This window comes from Salvelinus namaycush, chromosome 13 (assembly GCF_016432855.1).
Source record: "Salvelinus namaycush isolate Seneca chromosome 13, SaNama_1.0, whole genome shotgun sequence".
In the NCBI taxonomy this organism is placed as follows: Eukaryota; Metazoa; Chordata; class Actinopteri; order Salmoniformes; family Salmonidae; genus Salvelinus; species Salvelinus namaycush.
Genome location: NC_052319.1, coordinates 17,770,204 through 17,797,789, shown reverse-complemented (window position 1 = coordinate 17,797,789; position 27,586 = coordinate 17,770,204). Strand labels below are relative to the sequence as shown.

The 27,586-nt window shown below is 42.6% G+C and overlaps 2 protein-coding genes across 2 annotated transcripts in view; one reads left to right on the top strand and one right to left on the bottom strand.

The window, feature by feature from the left end:
• Positions 1-6,084: 6,084 nt before the first annotated feature.
• On the bottom strand, positions 6,085-9,764 carry LOC120057902 (FAST kinase domain-containing protein 3, mitochondrial-like). The gene is made up of 6 exons (XM_039006377.1): positions 9,691-9,764; positions 8,017-9,434; positions 7,644-7,726; positions 7,194-7,438; positions 6,788-6,902; positions 6,085-6,567 (listed from the first exon to the last, which is right to left on the bottom strand). The coding sequence occupies exons 2-6, from the start codon at positions 9,392-9,394 to the stop codon at positions 6,469-6,471; spliced, it is 1,920 nt and encodes a 639-aa protein (XP_038862305.1). The 5' UTR covers positions 9,395-9,434; positions 9,691-9,764; the 3' UTR covers positions 6,085-6,468.
• Positions 9,765-10,332: 568 nt separating this feature from the next.
• The window catches only part of rab3gap1 (RAB3 GTPase activating protein subunit 1), a 43,349-nt gene continuing 26,095 nt past the window's right edge, over positions 10,333-27,586 (top strand). Inside the window, exons 1-15 of the mRNA XM_039006870.1 lie at positions 10,333-10,394; positions 10,491-10,546; positions 12,187-12,262; positions 12,388-12,520; positions 13,348-13,426; positions 13,681-13,800; positions 16,373-16,538; positions 18,463-18,562; positions 22,084-22,165; positions 22,359-22,427; positions 24,021-24,094; positions 25,605-25,697; positions 26,127-26,290; positions 26,841-26,951; positions 27,241-27,413. Of these exons, the coding sequence (XP_038862798.1) occupies positions 10,374-10,394; positions 10,491-10,546; positions 12,187-12,262; positions 12,388-12,520; positions 13,348-13,426; positions 13,681-13,800; positions 16,373-16,538; positions 18,463-18,562; positions 22,084-22,165; positions 22,359-22,427; positions 24,021-24,094; positions 25,605-25,697; positions 26,127-26,290; positions 26,841-26,951; positions 27,241-27,413 (1,517 nt within the window). The 5' untranslated portion in view covers positions 10,333-10,373. The remainder of the gene's footprint in view (positions 10,395-10,490; positions 10,547-12,186; positions 12,263-12,387; positions 12,521-13,347; positions 13,427-13,680; positions 13,801-16,372; positions 16,539-18,462; positions 18,563-22,083; positions 22,166-22,358; positions 22,428-24,020; positions 24,095-25,604; positions 25,698-26,126; positions 26,291-26,840; positions 26,952-27,240; positions 27,414-27,586) is intronic.

Here is a 27,586-nt window from a genome sequence, read left to right as displayed (position 1 = left end):
TGGGTTGTGTTATGTTGGATTTGTCTGAACATCATGGTTGAAAGTCATGTCACGTAATTACACAGCAATAACTGTAGAAACAACATTGTCTGACCATCTTGGTTCAAAGTCATGTTATACCTGGCTGTCTGAGGGACTCAACCATCATGTGGATGAGTTCGTCTTTCAGGGGGCTCTCTATCTGAGCAGCATAGTGAAGAGCAGAACAGCCGTTGACATCACACACCCCCAGGTCACTGTTTGGAAAGAGGGAGAATAATTAACATAATTTATAGAGCGGAAGGCAGCGTATAGACCAATAAAAATGCAGGGGCAATGTGAAAAAGTATTTGTGAGTGGAACAAGGAAGTTGTTAGCTTGGGAGGTGGAATATATTATTATGTTGTAAGATTGTAATAAAATTGTATTGCAGTATCAAGGTCATTTTGCAATTAGGTTCTGTAATAATGTAATGTTTTAGGCTGTTGTAATAACAAAACCAAAGCGATATTGTCATTGCTGCAGGTTTCCTTACGCTGAGAGAGACAGCAGTTCCCTGACCACCTCCACAGGTCTGTATTCCCATGGCAACCGGACGTCCAGCTCCTCAAACAGGTCGACGTCCCTCACAGCCAGCATTAGAGGGGTCAGCCCGTCGCGGTTCTGAGTGTTCACGTCCACTAGGTCAGTCTGGGCCTGCAACACACACAGACATAGAGATATAGGCTCAGCACTGGTGCCTGAGAGTTACACATTACGAACAAAGATAGGTCAAATGAGAAATGTCCTGGAGATGATTACAGATGAAATGCTCATAGCTGCTTCGGCTGCATCCACACAATGCTGTCCTTTGTGCTAATCTAAACTCTAGCCTACCCCGTTGTTAGACAAGCACCTGATGCTGTGTGTCACAATTCCAGTTACACAATGTAAAGGGCGTTGGGAGTGGTGGCAGTGACCTTGTGTGTGTGTGGTCTATGGTGAGGCGTTGTAAATGAGTTTTGGGGGGAGGCGGACTTACCAGGAGGTGCTGCAGGGAGTGGAGGTCTCCCTGCCAGGCAGCCTGGAGGAGCTGGGTCTGGTGGGGCAGAGCCCTGGACATGGCTGATAACAGCACCTCCTGGAGGACTGGAAGACTCACATGCAGTGGTGTCTGGTTGCTATGGTTGCACAGAGTCACATCGGCTCCTCTTTTCAGAAGGAAGTGTACAACCTGACAACAAAATTTACATTAAAATACCCCCACCCCTCCTATGTTTTATTGGTAGGGTAGGGTTAATGACATGCTTTGGTCCCCTATTTCAAAATGGCAAGGGTCAAGTAAATGATAGCCAGCATAATAGTATGGGGTTTATTGCATGTTTTCTCCGTGTACATAGTACAATGCCATGTTTTGCTATGGCAACAGTGAAATCTGTTAAATCATACAGAGTCAAAACAAAAGCCAGAAAGACCCAACTCCTGGGACACATGCAATCAATTGTTTCCCTGTGGCCTTAGACACACTACTAACAAAGTCATGTGGTTGTTTTGATAGTGCATCTCCAGAGAATGATCATGGGTCTTCACCCCCCCCCCCCCCCCCCCCCCCCTGTCAATGTCACATGACACCATGTTATTGTTATTGCGAAGAAAAATACAACTGATGAGTAATGTCACTGTAACGCTGAGAGGAATAAATAGTCTATAATTTTTCGTCTGTCATCACCTGTGTTTAAATGGATTATTCACATCCTCACAGTATGTTAAACTGTTTTTGATTTAAATATTCCTTCATTCACAAGACTAATAAACATGCAACCACATAAACAGAACAAAGTCTGTATAAAGCATATCAGTCATGCTGTGTTTCCATTCAAATATATAGGCTTATTCACTAACAATAAGAATACTAATCACATCTTATCAGTTCAGTCAAAGGGTCTCTGAAGCAGACTAACATACTAGACAGACCTCCCCCTAAACCAAATTCCCCTCCCCAATGGTGCTTACCTCAGTCAAGCCCCTCTGGCATGCAGTGATAAGGGGAGTACAGCCCCCCTCCATGCGGGGAACATCCACCTCCTCCCAGGGACAATCTCCCAGCTCCTCCAGCCCCAGGCCTACCACCTCCAGCTCTCCCCTCAGCACCTCAATACCAGCCCCCAGACCCCTTCTCTCACTATTCTCCATCATCCACAAGGGTCCTGTTGACAAGTTGGCATGAATAGAAGCCAGAAGGATGAATGTAAGAGATAACAGTGAAGGTTGTTTTGTTGCTCTGTAGCTTGCTGCCTTTCAGCTTGGTTTGTTTGCTGTGGACACTTGGTACGTGGTTACTCTCCTTTTTCAAGATCTGGTCCCTCCATGTATGGTGTGGGGCTTCAGCATGTTTGTGTTGAATGTTGATGCAAGCCTCTAGGGCTCTCCATCCCTGTTCCTTTAGAGCTACCGTCCAGGAGGTTTTCACTCCAACCCTAATCTAGCGCACCTGCTTATAATAATTACTATAATATAATAAGTCCCAGTAGGAGAGGGACAGTGGAGTGGAGGACATTTCCTCTCGTTACTGTATCATGTGTATCAGAGAATGACTGCCTCTCACATGGTATCCTATATCCCCTATACCAGCGGTATTAAAAGCTTACCCTACAAGGTATGGAGCCTACTGGTTTTCTGTTCTACATGATAATTAATGGCACACACCTGGAGTCCCCACTAAATTAGAGGGGAACAATGAAAAAAAGCTGTGGAACTGGCTTTGATGTCCAGAGTTATGTTTGAGGGCCCTATACAGTGTAATGCTTTTGATGCAGGGCCCCTGGTCAAAAGTAATGCACTACGGTGCCTACACATAATACCCGATAGTGTTGAATTATGTTGTTAGACATTTTTACAAAAAAATGAAAAGCTGAAATGTCTTTATCTGCCTCACAAAGAAGGGCACCTATTGATAGATGGGTAAAAATAAAAAGCAATAATTGAATATCCATCTGAGCATGGTGAAGTTATTAATTACACTTTGGATGGTGTATCAATACACCCAGTCACTACATAAATACAGGCCTCCTTCCAAACTCAGTTGCCAGAGAGGAAGGAAACCTCTCAGGGATCTCACCATGAAGCCAATGGTGACTTTAAAACAGTTAAGAGTTTAATGGCTGTGATTGGAGAAAACTTAGGATGGATCAAAATTGTAGTTACTCCACAATACTAACCTAAATGACAGAGTAAAAAGAAAGAAGTCTGTACAGAATACAAATATTCCAAAACATGCATTGTTTGCAATAAACCACTGAAGTAAAAATGCAAAAAATGCGGCAAAGAAATTAACTTTATGTGCTGAATACAAAGTGTTATGTTTGGGTCAAATTCAAAACAACACATTACTGAATACCACTCTACATATGTTCAAGTGGTGGCTGCATCATGTTATGGGTATGCTTGTAATCGTTAAGGACTGGGAAGTTTTTCACAATAAAAATGTTTACGGAATAGAGCTAAGCACAGGCAAAATCCTAGAGAAAAACCTGGTTCAGTCTGCTTTCTGGGAGATGAATTCACCTTTCAGCAGGACAATAACTTAAAACACAAGGCCAAATCTACACTGGAGTTGCATACAAAGAAGACAGTGCATGTTCCTGAGTGGCCGAGTTACAGTTTTGACTTAAATCTGCATGAAAATCTTAAGCAAGATCTGAAAATGGTCTTTCAATGATCAACAACCAATTTGACAGAGATGAAAGAATTTTGAAAAGAATAATGAGCAAATGTTGCGCAATCCAGATGTGCAACGCTCTTGCCTTGTTTACACTACAGGCCTTAATGCTCAAATCAGTTCTGTTTTTCAAATCCGTTTTGGAATAATTACTGTCCAAACAGCAAGTTACAAGCGACCAAATTGGATTTGTGCGTGTTCAGAGCTCAGACAATAGTAATTTGGTGACATGGCTCAAATTTGACTTGAGTCACTTCAACCTGCCAATGTGAATAAGGCTTTAGAAACTTGCCCAGAAAGACTGACAGCTGTAATCGTTGGCAAAGGTGATTCTAACATGTATTTACTCAGGGGTGTGAATACTTATGTAAATTAGATATTTCTGTATTTCATTTCCAACAAATTTGCTAACATTTCTAAAAGCATGTTTTAACATTCATTATTTGGTATAGTGGGTTGATGGAATGATAAAAAAATGTTTTTAATCAATTTGGAACAGGCTATTACACAACAACATGTGGAATAAGTCAAGGGGTATGAATACTTTCTGAAGGCACTATATATAGTACCCTCAACAGTACACATTTTGTTGTATCCCCAGACAAGCACACCTGATTCACCTGAACAACTAATCATCAATCCCTCAATGAGTTGAATTGGGTGAGTTTGTCCGGAGCAACAACAAAAATGTGTGCTGTTGGGGATACTCAAGGACTGGAGTTGGGAAACACTGATATAGGGGATAGGGTGCCATTAGGGACACGACCACTGACTCATGATGTGACTTAGACAATAACAATGAGTTAATGAGAGAGTACTAGAACAAATTCAAACCACAAGCCTGACTGGCATCATAATAACAACTATTCATCCCTGGAACATTAACCAGCATCCTAGTGGATTCATGACTGACAACTAATCATTTAAACCATTTTGGGAGTTCTTTACAGATTAGCATTCTAGAACCAATTAATGGAATAGTACTAAAAGTGTCAGTCAGAATGGACATAGTTAAAGCAAGAAGTCTTGAAAAAGAATAGCAGTAGAGTGAAATGAACAACTTTACTCACCTTCAGTATTCTTGGTCTCCGACTTTGAAATATCTTCCTCAATCCTTTGCCCAATTTTCATGCTTCACATTTACTCCAATGTTCTTTGACAAACAAATAGTGTTCTGCATTTTAATAGCAGCTGTTTTATAAGTAAACTTCCTCCTAGTTTAAATAGCTTCTTCAGTGTATGTCTGCTCTCCTTCCCTGTGCAGTGTGCATGCCTCCCCTCCTAAGTAGCTCGAATGTTTACATTCTGTTACCAAGGAGATAGTCAGCCAGGCAGGCCAACAGTAGATTAATTGCCAGTCTGAATGGGCCTCTCAAACAAATAAAGGCAATACTGAGTGCATGCCTACAATTAGAAGTGATATCTGTCAAACGTTCCTTTTTCCTGTATGAATTAGCAGTGGTGGAAAAAGTACCCAATTGTCATACTTGAGTAAAAGTAAAGATACCTTAAAATAAAATTATTCAAGTAAAAGTGGAAGTCACCTAGTAAAATAATACTTGAGTAAAAATATTTGGCTTTAAATGTACTTATGTATCAAAAGTAAATGTAATCGCTAAAATATACTTAAGTATCAAAAGTGAAAGTATTAAGCAAACCAGATGGCACTATCTTGATTTTTAAATTAACGGATAGCCAGGGGCACACGTCAACACTCAGACATAATTTACAAATGAAGCATTTGTGTTTAGTGAGTGCCAAATCAGAGGCAGTAGGGATGACCGGGATGTTCTCTTGATGAGTGTGTGAATTAGACCATTTTCCTGTCCTGCTAAGAATTCAAAATGTAACTAGTACTTTTGGGTGTCAGGGAAAATGTAAGGAGTAAAAAGTACATTATTTTGTTTAGGAACGTAGTGGAGTAAAAGTAAAAGTTGTCAAATATAAATAGTAAAGTAAATACCCCCCAAAAAACTACTTAAGTAGTACTTTAAAGTAATTTTTACTTTACACCACTGTGAATTAGTAATTATTACACCAAAAATTGATTCAGTCACAACAAGCTGTTCTGACACTCAGCTCTGTAGTTAATCAGTATTATGCTCATTTTTCACGTGACATGTATGGGGTATAGCTTTGTCTTCAAAATAAAGCCTGTTACGCAGAGCACCCCTTGTACATGCTTTGGTCCATATGCCTGTCAGCATTTCAGTACCCTTTAATCTATTACTTTATGTTCCCCTTCAACTTAGTGAGGCTTTATACAAATCATGTGTATTGTTTACAAAAGCACATAACAGCGATGGAACTTTGAGTTTTTCCCATGGTAGTTTGAAAACTGGTTTTACACATTTTGTATTGGAAAATAGAGTGCATTGTACAAAATATACAGTACCTTCAAGCTTACATGGAAACACAAACCTGTTTTATTTATGAATATAGAGTCAGTGTATAACTAACAGACTGCAGAAAGCTCCTATATGGAAGTATGCAGTTTATAGTTTACCTATTACCACCATAGCCCATATTTTGTGAAAAATGCCATCACATTATGTACAATGACTTAACACTTTTCTAGCCCAACACTGTCATAACAATAGTATTAAAGTATTATGAACCTTCCGTTTATAAACGGAAGGTTCATGCCTAATCCAATCCAATGTTTTCTGTGATGATTAGTAGACAGTTTAAGAAACATCCTAGTTCATCTTGTTGAAGGCCATGTTGTCAGGTCAGAGGTCAAGGAGCTTGGATGTGATGTCACACAATGTCCTCCTATCCTATCTGAGAAGTCACCGGTAAAACCTGAAGATTGTGGGGAATATCTTCTTATGAAGGTATTGTACCCGTTCCTCTTGTGTTCTCAATTTTTCAAATTCAAAGTAAGGGATCTGGTTGGGAACATACAGACAAAGACCAATGTCAGATAGGTCTTCATGAGAAAATAAATACCCCTAGACAAATGTAACTCAGTCACAGAATGACACAGAAAATGACACATTACATTGATTATAGAGATGAATTCAAAGCACATACAGTACTAACACACATTCCACACACCTCACATTGTGTGTCTATTCTAGCCTGTAACCAGGAGCGGAGTTCCCCTACCTGAACCACTTCGTAGCCCATTCTGCAGAGGTGGCGTCTCTTTGTGGCCTCCTTTCCCAGAAGGTGATGGGTGTTGCTGCAGAAGCGGTCCTGAGCATCCAGGCACAAGGCAATCCTACATAGAGGAAAACAATTCACCTGTTATCTGACTGGCCATTTTATTCAATGGGTGATAAGTCGTGAAATGCAATAAGTATCATTCTCTGTGTCCGAGGATCTGCCTGAACAAGGTGCTGTGAAGATTTGCTCATTGGAATAAATTGTTGTATTTCAATTGAATTGAATCTTTGGAAATAAGGACCACTTATTGGGCACTTCGCAAAACAGGGTGATTGGTAGATCAGGGAATGAGTCTGTGCAGCGCCCTGTCAGACTGATCCTCTAACAAAGTTCCAATGGCTCTAACCTCCTATGAGTGTGGTCCCACTGTGAGAGAGGCAGGACAAACCCCTCCTCATCCAGACAGATCTCCACATCTATGGTGTATCCAGGCTGTGTGAAGACCCTGGTAGAGTAGTAGGTCTTTCCCTCTAGCAGCTTGTTAAGAGGGCCCTTCACCTGGTTGTACAGGTAGCTCTCTACAGGGCTCTCAAAGGAGTGGTCCATGGAGGAAAACTTCTTCACATGGAGATGGTAAGGTAATCTCGGGCCCTGTACGGAACACAGTATAATATACAGTATATACATCAGAATGAACTTAGTGTTCAATCCAACTACTTCAAAATAATATTTTTCATTCAGTGTGACACGTGAAGGCCCATTGTAAGAGTCAGAGGGCTTTAATTTGACAGACAATTTTGCATAATTATTGTATGATTTATTTGTATATTTACAATGTTATTAGGGAGGTACTCACCCGGTAGGTGCACTCGAGTGAGATAGAGAGGTTGAGTTGGGTTAGCTGGCCTAAGGCATGCTTGTCCAGGGGCTCCCCTTGTGCTGTGAAAGAATAGCAGCCTTCATCAGACACATACATAACATGACTCTGGCTAGCTCAGCTGTGGACAGTGACAGAACTGTGCTGCTGGTACAATGGAACTTAAACCAAAGAGTATTTCTGACCATCATCTGGAGGAATTTAATTTGCAACTGAATGGAAAGGACAAAACTGACCCTGTTACATAGACATACACGTGGCATGAAATTGTGCACACATACTCAAATGTAGCCCTTTTACTTTTGCTCTCACTTTTTTTTTTACACACACAGACAGAAACTGACTAGCCTACCTTGCAACCTCTGTAGGAAGTAGGGGCTGAAGACTTTGGACACAAAGTTGAGTGGAAACCTCTCCAGGTGAATACAGGAGTGGAGCACCTCAATCAGAGCCCTGGGCTGGAACTGAGAGAAGCGAGAGGACAGGACACTCTCCAGCTTCTTAAACATCTGACTGGAGCACTGGGGCAGGTAGCTCAGTCTCCCCATGGCAATGATCTGCCGGGCTATCTGGGATGTGGTATACTTCTCTGAGTTGCAAATAAAGCTCTCAGCCACAGCTTCGAATATGGGCTCTGAGCGACACCTCATCTGAAGGCAAAACTCCATCACCACGCTTGTGAGTTCGGGGTCTGCGTCAACTATTTTGCCTGGCAGGTGCTTTTCCATGGCTGTTATGAAGTCTTCATCATGCTGACCGAAATGCATTAAGGCAGCTAGAACTTTGATGAGCTCTTCATCTCGGAACGATCTGAATACCCTAGAGGCCCGTCTGCTCAGCTTCACAATCAGTGCAATGGCCTGCCTCTGTTGTAATGCCACCAGGGAGTGGAAGATGTCACTGATGTTGATGGCTTGTAGTCTGTGTGTCAATTTCTCTGTGTGTCTGTGTAGTCTTGACATGAGATCTTGGCAACGGTGTGGGTCCTCGAGTAGTGCAAGGAAGGAGTACACACGAGCGGTTTCATTTTGGGTGAGAGCCTCACCCTCATCAATGCTGATGCTCACGGAGTCGAGAACCTGCTCGACAATCTCTGACCTCTTCCCCTCCAGATTATAGGCTACTTCTCCAAGGTGGCACAGGTGAATGACCCCAATGTCTGTTTTGGAGAGGTGTGTCCTCCACTCCTCTTTCAATCTGGAGACAATTGAATTTTGATAGTCCACACCAAACTCAACACATACTCCCAGTAAGGTTGCCAGACCCTCAGTTTTCTCATTGCTGGAAGCTTCTTTCAAACGTGTTAACAACTCAGGTAAAACCTCAACCTCAAAAAGGGATTTGACAGAAAGTGGCTCCACTTTTAAGTGCCCTAGTTGTGTTGGTGAAGCACTGGTTCCTAATTGGGTGTCAATGGAAGGCTGTCCAGCTGTTTTGGGCAAAAGGTCTTTCTCCAGGTGAACCCTTAATTCGTAGTCTTTCTCTTCTGCAAATGGGAGGTTACTTAACTGTTGCGCCACCGCCCCCATCTCACGTGTGTTATGGAAGCAGCCTAAACTACTTTTTACACATAGTTGTGCCAGTCTGGCTTTAAAAGAAACGTCCGATTTCAATATTCTTCCAAGTGAATCTGAGTGACGTATTAACCCCCGACTACTAGTCATAAAATAGTTAGGAGAATACTGACACACAGCCCTAACTGAGGAAGAAATGCTGACAACTGACTTCATGCTTGAAATGATGTAATCTCCCTCTGAATTACAGTGGAACCTAGAATAATAAGAACATAAAATTGTGTTATTATGCATGCAGAAACATTATTATACTTCATTAATTACATTGCAGTCCAGTTTGTTACAGTACCTTCTTTAGCAGCAACTTCCATGCACCAAAAACACACAGCACTCTTTCACTTTTGGTAAAATTCCCGAATGAACATTCCAGTAAAAGACATTGCCTACCTTACATCATCATTAGCTTTTGAGCACAGTTAATATTTTTTTCTTTAAGTGTGTAGATTGCTTACCTCCTCGGTTCGAATAAATGTGAAGAACTGACGAGTCACGGGCACTTACGGAACTGGCATTGTGTGTTCGGTAAATACCTTGTGTAATGTCACATGTGTCACTATTTGCTGCCATCTGCTGGCAACATGTGTCCATGAAGGCATTTCACGTCTCCAATAAGGCTTATTATTATGCCATCATATCACCTTTAATAACAAATATATTACAATATGTATCAAAGCAATAATTTTATCTGCAAAAACTGGTTAAGGGCTTGTAAGTATCTGCATTGTTGGTTAAGGGCTTGTAAGTAAGCATTTCACTGTAAGGGCTACACTTGTTGTATTCTGCGCATGTGATAAATAACATTTGATTTGATCTGATTTGAGTGTTTGACAATATGCAGACTGATATTAATTTCAAGACTAAGTTGTAAAAGTAAGATATATTTTTCTACTACTGTTACTACTAGATGAACAAATTAAACTGCATTAAATAAAGGAATTTAAAACAAGGGATTCGAATGAAGGTAAATATTGTCCATTTTCATTACGAGTGGTTTAAAGCACGAGCCTTGTGTCAAAAGCTTTTTTTTGGTGTAAAATGTGTCAAATTCGGTGACGTCATTGCTTAATTGCGGAAGAGACTCCATCGACAAGAATCCCATAATGCAACGGACAGCAAAATTCATAAACAGGAATTCATGATGGCGGCTGACAGTGACGTGAGTACAGTACTGGTGTACAGTTTATAAAGTAAACATTGCATCATATTAACAATGTTTAGAAAATATTGGATGTTAACGTTATTTCCTTTACAGCCGGAGTCGGAGGTCTTCGAGATCACGGATTTTACCACCGCGTCGGAGTGGGAGAGGTAGGTGGATACTGGAGATCTCTGGCTAGCTAAATTAGCTTTAGCTAACAACAACAACAGTAACGTTAGTTGTGAATCATCATCAGACTCAGACTAGATAGAAGAATTGGATTAGAAGTTATTAATGGCTGGCCAAATATAGTTCGCCTGTTCCATATAGCTAGCATACTATGCTGAGTATATGGCAGACAACGTTCTCGTCTCCTGCTGTCAATCACATTGCTCAATCGGCTAGAAAGCAACCGTTCTTACCAATGTTGACAGCTCAGCAGAGCCCTACATACACTACATGGCCAAAGGTGTGTGGACACACTTGAAATTAGTGGATTCTGTTATTTCAGCCACACCCTTTGCTGACAGGTGTATAACATTGAGCCCTACGCCATGCAATCTCCATAGACAAACATTGGCAGTAGAATGGCCCTTACTGAAGAGCTCAGGGACTTTCCATTATAGGATGCCACCTTTCCAACAAGTCAGTTCATCAAATTTCTGCCCTCCTAGAGCTGTCCCGGTCAACTGTAAGTGCTGTTATTGTGAAGTGGAAATGTCTAGGAGCAACAATTGCTCAGCCACGAAGTGGTAGGCCACACAATCTCACAGAACGGGACCGCTGAAGAGCGTAGCTCATAAAAATCGTATGTCCTCGGTTGCAACACTAAACTGCCTCTGGAAGCAACGTCAGCACAAGAACTGTTAGTCGGGAGCTTCATGAATTGAGTTTCCATGGCCAAGCAGCCGCACACAAGCCTAAGATCACCATGCTCAATGCCAAGCGTCGGCTGGAGTGGTGTAAAGCTTGCTACCATTGGACTCTGGAGCAGTGGAAACACGTTCTCTGGAGTGATGAATCACACTTCACCATCTGGCGGTCCGACGGACGAATCTAGGTTTGGCGGTTGCCAGGAGAATGCTACCTGCTCCAATGCGTAGTGCCAACTGTGAAGTTTGGTGGCGGGGGAATAATGGTCTGGGGCTGTTTTTCATGATTTGGGCTAGGCCCCTTAGTTCCAGTGAATGTAAACATTAATGCTACAGCATACAATGACATTCTAAACGGTTCTGTGCTTCCAACTTTGTGGCAACAGTTTGGGGAAGGCCCTTTCCTGTTTCAGCATGACAATGCCCCTGTGCATAAAACGAGGTCCATACAGAAATGGTTTGTCGAGATCGGTGTGGAAGATCTTGACTGGCCTGCACAGAGCCCTGACCTCAACCCATTGAACACCTTTGGGATTAATTGGAATGCTGACTGCGAGCCAGGCCTAATTGCCCAACATCAGTGCCTGACCTCACTAATGCTCTTGTGGCTGAATGGAAGCAAGTTCCCGCAGCAATGTTCCAACATAAAGTTGGAAAGCCTTCCCAGAGTAGTGGAGACTGTTATAGTAACAAAGTGGGACCAACTCCATATTAATGCCCATGATTTTGGAATGAGATGAGCTGGTGTCCACATACTTTTGACATTGTAGTGTAGCTTGTCCTTCCTTGTCAACAGTATTTCCCAGAGCCATTTATTTCGAGATTGTGTATGTGCGTGCTTGCTTGCTTGCGTGCGTGCGTGCGTGCACGCCTGCTTGTGTGAACACTGCTCTCTGACTTCTGCTGGTATATGTTATGATCCCCATGTTGTTTGCTAGGTTTGTGTCCAGAGTAGAAGAGGTTCTGAATGACTGGAAGTTGATTGGGAACAATTCAAGCAAACCACCAGAGAAGGTAACAATAAACCCTCATTCAATCAGACCTTAATGTTATGTAAGAAGCACGATGCATTAATAAGCAGCGATCTGGTAAGCTTGTTGAATTCATTCATGGATGCCCTGATTGTCGTCTTGATCCAGGGTGAATACACCAGTGGTACCTGGGAGGAGAAGACCCAGGATATCAATTTTGCTGATTTTAAATTCTCCGTAACGCACCACTGCCTGAAGCAGGAGTCTGAGGAGGGCGAGGGGAAGGAGGAACCTGAGGAGGGTACATTGCTGCTGCGGCTTTTATTTATAATCCCTGTTATCATATCTGTCTCATAGGAATTGTCACTCAGTGTTTCCCCTAGGATTTATTTCAGCAGTGGTAGCAAACTTAGTGTAGTGGGTGTGACCAATAATGCGGTCTCCAACCTAAAATTTTAGAGGTCCCTTTCTTGGCTGCAGATAATTTCACTTTTAAAAGTAATTATTCTGTAAACTCATACCCAAATAATGTTGGTGACTCGTCCTATACGTGTATTTATGGCCAAAGCATAAATTGGACAAAAACACTTCAAAAACCCCACCTGTATCTCAAACAGACCATTTAAAAAGTCTTGCTATTTCCTCACAGAGTATGATGTCATCCTCTGAGGAGGATAAGCTGGCAAATCAGTGGTCTTAAGGAGGATGAGCTGGCCAATCAGCAACTACTCAAATTAATATTTGTAATGAACGGTATATGCCCACACCATTCTGTTAGGGTATTCCCACACCATTCTGTTAGGGTATTCCCACACCATTCTGTTAGGGTATTCCCACACCATTCTGTTAGGGTATTCCCACATCATTCTGTTAGGGTATTCCCACACCATTCTGTTAGGGTATTCCCACATCATTCTGTTAGGGTATTCCCACACCATTCTGTTAGGGTATTCCCACACCATTCTGTTAGGGTATTCCCACACCATTCCAACACAGAAACTATATGATGAGACTATATGGATGAACTCCACAATTTTGTCTGGACCACTGCTCTGCTCTCCAGCAACAGAGAAAATCGTAGTGGATGTTAGAATATAAATGAAGTTTCTCACTCTGCTCTCTCCCCAGATGCCTTCCCCACAGCCATGCAGGACCTGCTCTGTATGAACAATGACTTCCCTCCCAGGGCCCACTGCCTCGTCAGATGGTGAGTACAGTACTCCAGGTCTCCTAACCTCCGACCTCTAACCTTTACCTCTTACATTTATTTTAAGATGGGAATTAAAATGACTGAAGATAGACATTCACAACTGCTATTGATATTTGTTATCACCAAATCCAGCTGATGTCTGATCTTTTTGAGAAATATATTACAGAGTTTGGTTTGAATGAGACTCAACTTGATGGATAGATAGATGGTAGCTGTCTGCTCTCTTTAAAGTATTCCGTCTGTGTTTGCAGGTATGGCATGCGTGAGTTTGTGGTCATCTCCCCCGGGGCCAACTGTGAGGCGGTCATCAGTGAGTCCAAGTGCAACCTGCTACTTAGCTCCATCTCCATCTCTCTGGCCAACACAGGCTGGTAGGTGACAGTAACTCAGAGCAACAGTGAATACTATATTAACTAATACTCTTTGGGAACAGTATAATTGTTATAATTCACAGTTACATTAGTATGCCAGAACATCACTTTATGTTCTTATGGAAAATCAAGTTAATATTGGTAACAGAATTTGCTTTGACAAAGAAAAGGGCTGATACTGCCAATGTGTTCATGAATCTACGCTAAGGGAAAACAGTGTTAGTTCTTACACATTCACACATCTAGTGGCAACATGCCCTTTGTGTGTGTTTCTGTTTGATGACACAAGCATGTTTTAAAATAGCAACACTGTGGGTGGTGAGTACAGCTCTCCGTGGCATCGTATTGCGGTAGATCAGCTGGTATCCATGGCAACACTGGGCTAAATGGGAGATGGTACCATTGTAGATGCTCCGAGTGCTGTGGCTCTGCAGCTCTGCTCTGTGGTAGCAGCAAGGTCACCTGGCCTCCCACTGTGTCTCTGGGAGTTTACTGTGAGGCAGAGTGACACTAATAACGTGGTTATAAGAGGAGGAAGCGTGTAGCCGACCATCAGAACATACAGTACCTTCAGAAAGTGTTCAGACCCCTTGACTTTTTCCATATTTTGTTACGTTACAGCCTTATTCTAAAATTGATTCAATTGTATTTTTTCAATCTACACGCAATACCCTATAATGACAAAGCAAAAACAGGTATTTAGAAATGTTTGCTAATTTATTACAAATTAAAATTAAAAAACGGAAATATCACATTTACATAAGTATTCAGACCCTTTACTCAATACTTTGTTGAAGCAACTTTGGCAGCGATTACAGCCTCGAGTCTTCTTGGGTATGACGCTAGAAGCTTGGCGCACCTGTATTATGGGAATTTCTCCCATTCTTTTCTGCAGATCCCCTCAAGCTCTGTCAGGTTGAAGGGGGAGTGTTGCTGCACAGCTATTTTCAGGTCTTTCCAGAGATGTTCGATCGGGTTCAGGCCTGGGCTTGACAATCAGAGACAAGTCCCGAAGCCACTCCTGCGTTGTCTTGGCTCTATGCTTAGGATCGTTGTCCTGTTGAAAGGTGAACCTTCGCCCCAGTCTGAGGTCCTGCGAGCTCTGGAGCAGGTTTTCATCAAGGATCTCTCTGTCTTTGCTCCGTTCATCTTTGCCTCGATCCTGATTAGTCTCCCAGTTCCTGCCTCTGAAAAACATCCCACAGCATGATGCTGCCACCACCATGCTTCACCACAGAGATTGTGCCAGGTTTCTTCCAGATGTGACTCTTGGCATTCAGGCCAAAGAATTCAGTCTTGGTTTCATCACACCAGAGAATCTTGTGTCTTGTGGTCTGAGAGCTTTAGGTGCCTTTTGGCAAACTCCAAGCGGGCTGGAACGTGCCTTTTACTGAGGAGTGGCTTCCGTCTGGCCACTCTATCATAAAGGCCTGATTGGTGGAGTGCTGCGGAGATAGTTATCCTTCTGGAAGATTCTCCCATCTCCACAGAGGAACTTTAGAGCTCTGTCGAAGTGACCATCGGGTTCTTGGTCACCTCCCTGACCAAAACCCTCGATTGCTCTGTTTGGCCAGCTCTATGAAGTATCTTGATGTTTCTGAACTGCTTCCCTTTAAGAATGATGGAGGCCACTGTGTTATTGGGGACCTTCAATGCTGCAGAAATGTTTTGGTGCCCTTCCCCAGATCTGTCCTGTGACACAATCCAGTCTCGGAGCTCTACGGACAATTCCGTCGACCTCATGGCTTGGTTTTTGCTCAAGACATGCACTGTCAACTGTGGGACCTTATATAGACAGGTGTGTGCCTTTCCAAATCACGTCCAATTTTTTTTTTTTTTTAATCCATTTTAGAATAAGGCTGTAACGTAACAAAATGTGGAAGAAGGGAAGGGGGCTGAATACTTTCCGAAGGCACTGTATAGCTTCAAGTTCTTTTCTTGCATGAGCACTTGTTCTATTACTAATGCATAGAGCATTTACTGCATTTTTTTTACCACAATCTTGTGACTGGAAATAAAAAAAGGAATCAACAGATATAACAAGGCTTATTATTTAAATTCCATACTTGTTCAATCCACTAGGTGGTGTATGTTTTGATTGTAATATCTCTATTGTGCACCAGGTGCTGCTGTGTAGCTGTGGTATATCAGGGATGCTGAGGTAGTTACAGGATGTCAGTGTGTGCCTGCTCTTCCACATTGATACCAGAGATGCCTTGCATGTCTCTAAAGGGATAACTTCAAAATCAAAGTTTTTCAAACATCATGATTTGTCTGTTGTGCAGCTCCAACTGAATGCCTCAATCCCAAACGAATGGGAAAGATGAGCAAAATCTAAAATGATTCAACTAGATGGTGTTTATATTTCTCATTAATTTGGAGTTGATGCACATAGCTATGTCTTCACAACTGATGGCATAGGACATTACCTCGTCTTGACACAAGAACAGGTGTAGTTACAGTAGCAACAGGATTTCAATGTGTGGCTACCTTCCCACAAAACATCTGAATGAATTAGAATTTGAAGTGACCTATCCCCTTTAACGTCTCTATCCCTGTGGATGCCATGCAGCCAGGTACCCATGTTTGTTCAGATCCAGCAGAAGTGGAGGAGGATGTACCATGGGGAGTGCCAGGGCCTGGGGGTGCGTACCGACTTTGAGATGGTCCACCTCCGCAAAGTGCCCAGCCAATACAACCATCTCTCAGGCCTACTGGACATCTTCAAGTCCAAAATAGTGAGTATGGAAGGGCCAGGGCTTACTTATTGCCTTACATGGGCTTTTATGAGTAGTGCCTTTCACATGGGTCACCCATAAATAATTGTAAGACTGGTTTCCCGGAATGAGAGTAAGCATAGTGGATTAGAATGTTCTTTCAATGGTGAATCTCCATTGGCTGAACAAGCATGCTCATGGGTTAGCCATGGGTTAATCTGGGTCCGGGCACTCAGTCCCTACAATTAAATTCTATGATACAGTTGAAGTCGGAAGTTTACTTACACTTAGGTTGGAGTCATTAAAATTAATTTTTCAACCACTCCACCAATTTCTTGTTAACAAACTATAGTTTTGGCAATGCATGACACAAGTAATTTTTCCAACAATTGTTTACAGACAGATTATTTCACTTATAATTCACTGTATCACAATTCCAGTGGGTCAGAAGTTTACATGCACTAAGTTGACTGTGCCTTTAAACAGCTTGGAAAATTCCAGAAAATGTCATGGCTTTAGAAGCTTTTGATAGGCTAATTGATATCATTTGAGTCAATTGGAGGTGTACCTGTGGATGTATTTTCAAGGCCTTTCAAGGTTCATCCTTGGGAGCAATTTCCGAACGCCTGAAGGTACCACGTTCATCTGTACAAACAATAGTACGCAAGTATAAAAACCATGGAACCACGCAGCCGTCATACCGCTCAGGAAGGAGACACTTTCTGTCGTCTAGAGATGAACGTACTTTGGTGTGAAAAGTGCAAATCAATCCCAGAACAACAGCAAAGGACCTTGTGAAGATGCTGGAGGAAACAGGTACAAAAGTATCTATATCCACAGTAAAACGAGTCCTATATCGCCATAACCTGAAAGGCCGCTCAGCAAGGAAGAAGCCACTGCTCCAAAATCGCCATAAAAAAGCCAGACTACGGTTTGCAACTGCACATGGGGACAAAGATCATACTTTTTGGAGAAGTGTCCTCTGGTCTGATGAAACAAAAATAGAACTGTTTGGCCAAAATGAACATCGCAAGCCGAGGAACACCATCCCAACCGTGAAGCACGGGGGTATCCTGTTATGGGGGTGCTTTGCTGCAGGAGGGACTGGTGCACTTCACAAAATTGATGGCATCACGAGGAAGGAAAATTATGTGGATATATTGAATCAACATCTCAAGACATCAGTCAGGAAGTTAAAGCTTGGTCGCAAATGGGTCTTCCAAATGGACAATTTATTTTACCTTTATTTAACTAGGCAAGTCAGTTAAGAACAAATTCTTATTTTCAATGACGGCCTCGGGCAGAACGACAGACGACCTTGTCAGCTCGGGGATTCGATCTTGCAACCTTTCAGTTACTAGTCCAACGCTCTAACCACTAGGCTACGCTGCCGCCTCAAATGACCCCAAGCATACTTCCAAAGTTGTGGCTAAATGGCTTAAGGACAACAAAGTCAAGGTATTGGAGTGGCCATCACAAAGCCCTGACCTCAATCCTATAGAAAATTTGTGGGCAGAACTGAAAAAGCATGTGCAAGCAAGGAGGGCTACAAACCTGACTCAGTTACACCAGCTCTGTCAGGAGGAATGGGCCAAAATTCACCCAACTTATTGTGGGAAGCTTGTGGAAGGCTACCCGACACGTTTGACCCAAGTCAAACAATTTAAAGGCAATGCTACCAAATACTAATTGAGTGTATGTAAACTTCTGACCCACTGGAAATGTGATGAAAGAAATAAAAGCTGAAATAAATCATTCTCTCTACTATTATTCTGACATTTCACATTCCTAAAATAAAGTGGTGATCCTATCTGACCTAAGACAGGGAATTTTTACTTGGATTAAATGTACATATGATGGATAGAACAAGATAATACATCATCTTGACTCTTTCTGTCTCTGCCCTTTTCCCTTTTTCTCTTCTCTGTCTTATGTTGTTCTCCAGGGTTGTCCCCTGACTCCTCTTCCTCCCATCAACATCGCTATCCGCTTCACGTATGTCCTGCAAGACTGGCAGCAGTACTCCTGGCCTCAGCAGCCCCCTGGTAAGTACCACCAACAACACAACCACACAGCCTACTAAACTGGAAGAAATGTATCGAGTTATTATGACCCCTTGACTTTTTTGTTACGTTACAGCCTTATTCGAAAATGGATTAAATAAATAAATATGTCCTCAGCAATCTACACACTACCCCACGATGACAAAGCGAAAACAGTTTATTTTTTGTTTTTTGCAAATGTAATAAAAATAAACAACGGATACCTTATTTACCTAAGTTTTCAGACCTTTTACTATGAGACTCGAAATTGAGCTCAGGTGCACCCTGTTTCCATTGATCATTGTTGAGATGTTTTTACAACTTGATTGGCCAACTGTGGTAAATTCAATTGATTGGACGTGATTTGGAAAGGCACACGCCTGTCTATATAAGGTCCCACAGTTGACAGTGCATGTCCGAGTAAAAACCAAGCCATGAGGTTAAAGGAATTGTCCGTAGAGCTCAGAGACTGGATTGTGTCGAGTCACAGGTCTGGGGAAGGGTACCAAAAAATGTCTGCAGCATTGAAGGTCCCCAAGAAAACAGTGGCCTCCATAATTCTTAAATGGAAGAAGTTTAGAACCACCAAGACTCTTCCTAGACCTGGCAGCCTGGCCAAGCTGAGCAATCGGGGGAGAAGGGTCTTGGTCAGGGAGGTGACCAAGAACCCGATGGTCACTCTGACAGAGCTATAGTTCCTCTGTGGCGATGGGAGAACCTTCCAGAAGGACAACCATCTCTGCAGCACTCCACCAATCAGGTCTTTATGGTCGAATGACCAGACGGAAGCCACTCCTCAGTAAAAGGCACATGACAGCCTGCTTGGAGTTTGCCCAAAGGCACTTAAAGACTCTCAGACAATGAGAGGCAAGATTCTCTGGTCTGATGAAACCAAGATGGAATTCTTTGGCCTGAATGCCAAGCGTCACGTCTGGAGTAAACCTGGCACCATCCCTACTGTGAAGCATGGTGCTGGCAGCATCATGCTGTGGGGATGTTTTTCAGCGGCAGGAACTGGGAGACTAGTCAGGATCGAGGCAAAGATGAACGGAGCGAAGTCCAGAGATGAAAACCTGCTCAGGACCTCAGAATGGGGCGATGCTTCACCTTCCAACAGGACAACGACCCTAAGCACACAGCCAAGACAACGCAGGAGTGACTTCGGGACAAGTCTCTGAATGTCCTTGAGTGGCCCAGCCAGAGCCCGGACTTGAACCCGATCAAACATCTCTGGAGAGACCTGAAAATAAATGTGCAGCAACGCTCCCCATCCAACCTGACAGAGCTTGAGGGGATCTGCAGAGAAGAATGGGAGAAAATCCCCAAATACAGGTGTGCCAAGCTTGAAGCGTCATACCCAAGAGGACTCGAGGCTTTAATCGCTGCCAAAGGTGCTTCAACAAAGTACTGAGTAAAGGGTCTGAATTCTTATATACTTATGTAAATGTGATATTTCAGTTTATAATAAATTAGCAAAAATTTAAAATAAAATAAAATGTTTTTGCTTTGTCATTATGGGTTATTGTGTGTAGATTGATGAGGGGGAGAAAAACAATGGAATTTAGAATACGGCTTTAACCTAACAAAATGTGAAAAAAAGTCAAGGGGTCTGCATACTTTCCGGAAGGCACTGTGTATTCCAGAGTCGATATTGGTTCGAATTCAGCCCACTGCCCGTCTAACTCGCCCAGTCGCACTCCTCCTACCTTACCTGGCTGATCTTATAAAACCACATCCTATCTGTTCAGTAAAACCACAAAATATAAAACAGGAAGGAGCTACAGTGTCTTCAAACTATTCACACCCCTTGACTTTTTCTAAATTTTGTTGTGTTACAAGGTAGGATTAAAATGGATTTAATTGTCTTTTTTTTGTTGACGATCTACACAAGATACTCCGTCTCTAAGAGCATTGCACACCTGGATGGTACAATATTTGCACATTATTCTTTAGGAAATTCTTCAAGGTTTGTCAAGTTGGTTGTTGATCTTTGCTAGACAGCCATTTTCAAGTCTTGCCATAGATTTTCAAGCCAATTTAAGTCAAAACTGTAACTAGGTTACGAAGGGGAACATTCAATGTCATCTTGGTAAGCAACTCCAGTGTATATGTGGCCTTGTGCTTTAGGTTATTGTCCTGCTGAAGGGTGACTTTGTCGCCCAGGGTCTGTTGGAAAGCAGGCTGAACCAGGTTTTCCTCTAGGATTTTGCCTGTACTTAGCTCTATTCCGTTTATTTTTACCCCCCCTCCCCCAAAAGAAAACTCCTTAGTCCTTGCTGATTACAAGCATACCTATAATATGATGCAGCCACCACCATGATTGATAATATGAAGAGTGGAACTCTGTGATCTGTTGTTGGATTTTCCTCAAACATAGCATTTTCTATTCAGGACACAGTTAATTTTCTTAGCCAAATGTTTTGCTGTTTTATTTAGAGCCTTATTGCAAACAGGATGCATGTTTTGGAATATGTTTTGTCTGTACATGCTTCCTTCTTTTTACTGTGTCTTTTAGGTTAGTATTGGGGAGTAACTACAATGTTGATCCATCCTCAGGTTTCTCCTATCATAGCCATTAAGCTCTGTAACTGTTTTAAAGCCACCATTGTCCTCATGGTGAAATCCCTGAACAGTTTCCTTCCTCTCTGGCAACTGAGTTAGGAAGGATGCCTGTGTCTTTTGTAGTGAGTGGGTGTATTGATACACCACCCAAAGTGTAATTAATAACTTCACCATGCTCAAAGAGATATTCAAAGTCTCCTTTTTATTTATTTATACCCATCTACCAATAGGTGTCCTTCTTTGCGAGGCATTGGAAAACCTCCCCGGTCTTTGTGGTTGAATCTGTTGGAAATCACTGCCCGACTGAAGAACCTTACAGATGATAATTGTATGTGTGGGGTACAGAGATGAGTTAGTCATTAATAAATCATGTTCAACCCTATTATTGAACACAGTGAGTCCATGCAACTTATTATGTGACTTATTATATTTTTACTCCTGAACTTAAAAATGGTTCTAGGCCTATATAGGTTAGCCCATAGTGTATTGGAACCGGTCTTTCAACGCCTCCATGCGCATTGGCAACTCTTTTAGGAAACTGATATAATCCACTCGATCTCTTTGCACCAAATTCAATAGTGGATGATTCTTCCCACGGTCATGTTAAGTGCTGCTCTCCAGGGTACATTTTAGTGCTGCAAAGAGATGCTCAACTCTTTGAGTGGTGCAGGGAAGGCGGTAAAAGGTAAGAGCTCGGAGAGCTTTTTAAACGGCTTACAAACAGTCACTATTTCTGCTCCTCTTGAATCGGACTGGTGAGCTCTAGTTTGAGAGACCAGAGTATATTTGGACCTTTAGTTTTTATGGGATGAATTTGCCTGCCTTCAAGGCATTGAAGATGATAAAGCGTAAAAAGTGTTTACGGTTTGGGTTCTTCTTGCTACTTCTAAGTGGACGTATTGTGTGCTGAATCAAAGTAATGTTTGAACAATGAAGGTAAGTGTTTTTTTTGCTGCCTCCAGACTTCGACGCTCTCCTCGGAGGTGAGGTGGGAGGGGTGGAGTTCGGGAAGCTGCCATTCGGAGCGTGTGAGGATCCAATCAGGTAGGATCGATGGTACTGTAGCCATGACGATAAAACAATTCACGCTTGATTTAGCAATTTACATCATTGGTCATGTGTATTATTTGTTTCTTTTAGTATGAGCCTTTAATTAATTGTTTTATGTAATTCATTAATCTCATAATGTGAAGTTGATTATGCAAAATAAACATATCTGTATTTAATTGTTGTTTAGTGAGCTTCACCTAGCGACCACCTGGCCCCACCTGACAGAAGGCATCGTGGTGGATAACGATGTGTACTCGTAAGTATCCACCACCACCCTCCCTCTCTCTTCTGCCCTGCTGGTTGACACACACTGAAAATACATCTCAACAACCTGAGCTATGATCTATCAACAACATTGTTTGTCCCCCCACAGAATGACAGGTATTTAGACAGGGAAGATGGAGGTGTCGTCTTCAATAAATAGAATCAGTAGCCAGTATAAACTCATCAAGTAAGTGAGCATTGAGATAGACAGAGAGAGGGAACCTCCAGGTAGGTGATGCCAACAATGAAATAAGTTCCCTTTAAAACATTGGGAAAGGTTGTTGCCCATAATAATTTCCTGTGTGCCAGACAGTGTAGGTGTTGAGGGCGGATGTGGAGGAGTTGTGTGGGAGTTGATATAACAAGTACTTCAGCCCTAGCAACACCACTCGCTTGTTCAACTGCATTAAAGCTGAATGACTTTACGCTTTTCAGTTTAGTGATAAAGTGGTGCTCAGTGAGCCAGCGCATCTTATTAACAGTGTTTGTGTTTTTCTTCGAGGGCCTTCATCCTAAATGTTCATGACATTCACTGTATAAAGACATCGAGACTAATCTCAGCCCTCTGAAGAGATTCGAAGACTGAGATTAGCCCAGCCTAAGATGGTCCTCCTCCAAATATGTTTTGGGTTTTATTTTGATGGTTGTATTTATTGTTGAATCCCCTTAGGGCATTCTGGGATAGAAATGTTATACATGGTATTTTGGCGTAAAAAAAAAAAAAGATATGACTTGCCTCATGTCAACTTGAAATTTAAATTCTACATTCCCTGACTGAATGGGTAATATACCTGGTAAGAACCCCTTTTTGCCCTCAGAACTGCCTCAATTCGTCAGGGCATGGACTCTACAAGGTGTCGAAAGCGTTCCACGGGGATGCTGGCCCATGTTGACTCCAATGCTTCCCACAGTTGTATCTAGTTGACTGGATGTTCTTTGGGTGGTGGACCAGTCTTGATACACACAGTAAACTGTTGTGTGTGAAAAACCCAGCAGCGTTGCAGTTCTTGACACAAACCGGTGAGCCTGGCATCTACTACCATACCCCGTTCAAGGGCACTTAAATATTTGTTTTGCCCATTCGCCCTCTGAATGGCACACATACACAATCCATGTCTCGAGGCTTAAAAAACCTTCTTTAACCTGTTTCCTCCCCTTCATCTACACTGATTTGAAGTGGATTTATCAAGTGACATAGCTTTCACCTGGATTCACCTGGTCACTCTGTGTCATGGAAAGAGCAGGTGTTCTTAATGTTTTGTACACTCAGTGTAGATTATATGGCAAGTGATATTTAGTGGTTCTTATTTCAAGGATCTCAAATTAACCAAAAAGTCAATAGATGATTATCATGTAATTACTCTTTCCACTATATAATCCCTATACTAACACCAGTAGGTTCCAGGCTGTAAAATAAACCACACTAACAAGGAACCTTTCCTCCTTTCAGAGCACCATGTTTTAATAGCTATTGTTCAGTCCTGACCTTGACTATAATGGTAAATGTGAACCACTGAAACAATCCAGGGCCAGTTTGCCTTCCTCCCCTGTGTTGTCTGACCGTGCTCTCTGTGTGACCTCACAGTGACCTGGACCCGCTCCAGGCCCCTCATTGGTCAGTCCGAGTCAGGAAAGCAGACAGCCCCACGTGTTTGCTCGGTAAGACCTTCACAAAAATACTTACTGACCTTAAAGAAACATTATAGAATCCTATGGATACCCATGTAGAGCAGTATGCATTCCCATTGTCCTTCACCTACCAGATATGTGTATAGTGGGGTTTTTGGGAGCTACATGCAAAAGACGTCTTTTTTAAGATTTGTTGGACAGTAAAGTAGGGTTAGGTCGATGGTGACTAAATCATGTGACAGATGATGGTTTAGCCTATTCCTATTTGTTGTGGCCTATTTTATATCGGACACTGATTTAACTATCGTGTGTCTAGCTGTTTAAAAAAACGTGTCCTATATTCCTTTCTCTCTCCATTCGATAGGCTACGATCAAGCAATGGATGTAACAGAGTTCCATCTCCAAAAGTTATTTGAATAGTCTAAAAACTTAAGGTAGCCAGAGTATTAATAATTAGAGAGAACAAACGATATCAATAGGAAAATAGAATGTCAAGTTAAATCAAGTTTAAGCTTTTAAGAAATAAATTACTTTTAAGAAAGAAATTATGCTGGCCGGAAAAATCCTTCCATGCGAGGTTGAAAACCAAATGGCCAGTAACCTATCCTCCTACTAGGCCTATCATAAAAGCTTTAAAACAAGTTTAAAGTTATGAACAGTAGCTTATTTCCCAAATATTGTAGCCTACGAAGGTGTTGCCCTAAAGTTGTTGTGGCTTTCAAAAATAACCAGAATTGAAGTCTATGGTCTAGGCATAGGCTATTCTCAGTCACAGCTTTATGAGAGAGAAAAATAAATAATAGTGTTTGTTATATTATTTTATGATGCAAATAAAGCTATTATTGTCCAGTTTTGAAGACGGTAGACTGATTCTATCCAGCCCGTGATGTAGGCCTATAACCTAGCTCACTACAGTAAGAAAGCCCGGTCCTCATCAGTTACTGCTCCAGCATGTACGTGCCAGCCAGAGACAGACAGACAGACAGACAGACAGACAGACAGACAGACAGACAGACAGACAGACAGACAGACAGACAGACAGACAGACAGACAGACAGACAGACAGACAGACAGACAGACAGACAGACAGACAGACAGACAGACAGACAGACAGACAGACAGACAGACAGACACACACACACACACACACACACACACACACACACACACACACACACACACACACACACACACACACACACACACACACACACACACACACACACACACAAACCTGTTCTGCTCCTCCACCAGAAAGGAAAATTGGAAAATATTTGCCATTGCCGGCACATAGCCTCTACCCAGGCTTTCAACAACATTATCTTTTGTCATGGTTCTTCCAGTTGCATTCAATTTCGCACTATAGCGCAACTGTTTTAGCTGATTACATTTTTTGGTGGCCAATCGAGAGAGCATCGTATATCACAATGTTTTATGGGTACCTAAGCACGATACGACAAAGGTTGCCATTGCCCAACCCTACAATAAAGCTATTTGACTTTGAATTTAATGTAATAAAACCTCATGTTGCCCATCCCAGGTGACTTCCTGACGGAGTTCTTCAAGCTGTGCTCTAAGAAGGAGTCAACAGAGGAGATCCTGGGACGGGGTCCAGTTGAGGAGGAAGGCAAAGGTAATACGACTCCCTCTATTAGTGTGTGCTATGGCTACTGGGGTGTGTCTCAATAGTCTAACATCACTCCCTCTCATTTTCCAATATGGTGTATGCCCAAAGGGGATTTGTGCAGAGCTCAGTGCTGATGGAGGAAAGGAAGAGTAGAACATGAAGCCACTTTGGACTATTGAGATGCACCCTTGGCTTGCGTCTTTCCATTTTTGTTTGTTTGCTGGTGCATGTGAAGGGAGCATGTGAAGGGAGCATATGCTCGCTCTGTCAGAGCCCACCCTCATTCCTTCTCTCTCTCTCTCTCTCTCTCTCTCTCTCTCTCTCTCTCTCTCTCTCTCTCTCTCTCTCTCTCTCTCTCTCTCTCTCTCTCTCTCTCTCTCTCTCTCTCTCTCTCTTCCCCCCCCCCCCCCCCCCCCCCCTCCCCTGTCGTTACAGATGACATCAGCCATGCCCTGTCTAAGTTGACAGAGCCCACGGCCGTGCCCATCCCCAAGCTGTCTGTCTCTAACATGGTGCACAGTGCCCGCAAACGCATCCGCCGCCACCGCCGCGTCGACGAATCACCGCTCAGCAACGATGTACTCAACTCCATACTGCTGGTGAGAGGGGCAACGCATAGACACACACACAGTGAAACCCCATATAAAAAATGCATCAGCTCTGATGGGTACACTAGGCCATGTGTTTGGCCTGCTCAGATGTCTACTGCAGCCCTCTGAAGGCTTATGGGGATTTAGTCTGGCTGACATACTACACAAGTGGCTCTGCCTCAGTGGCTGTGAGAGAGAGAGCTCCAGCCATTCACTGAGAGGAGAGAAAGGGAGCTGAGTCTGCAGCCAGGCTCCACTGGCATTGCTGTGTGGAACAGTTTCTTAATCAGCCGTGAAGACACTTGGAGTCTCAATTGGTAAGTCCCTAAGGGCCTTTATGGGTCCTGGTCAAAAGTATTGGACTGAATAGTGAATAGGGTGCCATTTTGGGATACACACACTGCCATTGGCCTAGAGGCTCAGTGAGGTGAATAAAACATTTAAACCAGACTGTTAGTAGCTGAATTGTTCCTTGAGGGTTTTTTTTTTGTCCAAACGGTGAGATGGATGTTCCCTATGTAAGAGAATGGTTAAGCTCATATTTGTGTGTGTGTCTCAGTATCTCTTCCCAGACGCCGCCATAGACAAGTCATCATCAGAGAACGGCGAGAGCAAGGCTTCTCAATTGAATACTGATGGGAAACCAGAAGAGAAGGAGTCTGACGACTATGTATGTCTGCCCTCTATCTCTATCTCTCTATCGTTCTCAAAGACAGACATTGTACATCAGGGATGTGTTCAGCAGGCATGACATTCCAAAAAAACATTTAAATACCTGAACTTGTCTGATAAAAGCACTCATTGTCTTTTTTCAGTGTGAACGAGATTGTTCCTTACTGAACGAAACTCACAAATTCAATTGTCAAACTTACACATTCAGAAAATCCATGATTGATTAGTGTAATTTTCTGTAGTACTGCATCCTGATTGCATTCTCTTTGTCAACTGTCTCCATCCAGAACCTGTACAACCAGCTGAAGTCTGCTCCTAGTGACAGTCTGACATACCGCCTGGCTCTGTGTGTGTGTCTGGTTAACTTCTACCATGGAGGGGTCAGGGCGGTGGCTCACCTCTGGCAGGAGTTTGTCCTGGAGATGAGATACCGCTGGGAGAACAACTACCTCGTCTACGGGTGAGACCATTATCGTATTTATTACGCAACAAACTAAACTGAGCAAAAAAAGAAACGTCCTCTCACTGTCAACTGTGTTTATTTCCAGCAAACTTAACATCCAGCAAACTTACAATTGAATAATGTGTCCCTGAACAAAGGGGGGGGTCAAAATCAAAAGTAAGTCAGTATTT

Bases quoted from the DNA above. Each gene is read 5' to 3' on its own strand.
- LOC120057902 (XM_039006377.1), bottom strand. From the start codon at position 9,394: ATGAAGTCAGTTGTCAGCATTTCTTCCTCAGTTAGGGCTGTGTGTCAG. The intron at 7,727-8,016 runs GTAGGCTAGTCA...ATTCTTTCACAG, and splicing joins CTTCCTACAGAGGTTGCAAG to CACAAGGGGAGCCCCTGGAC. The intron at 6,903-7,193 runs GTTAGAGCCATT...TCCTCTATGTAG, and splicing joins TGGGACCACACTCATAGGAG to GATTGCCTTGTGCCTGGATG.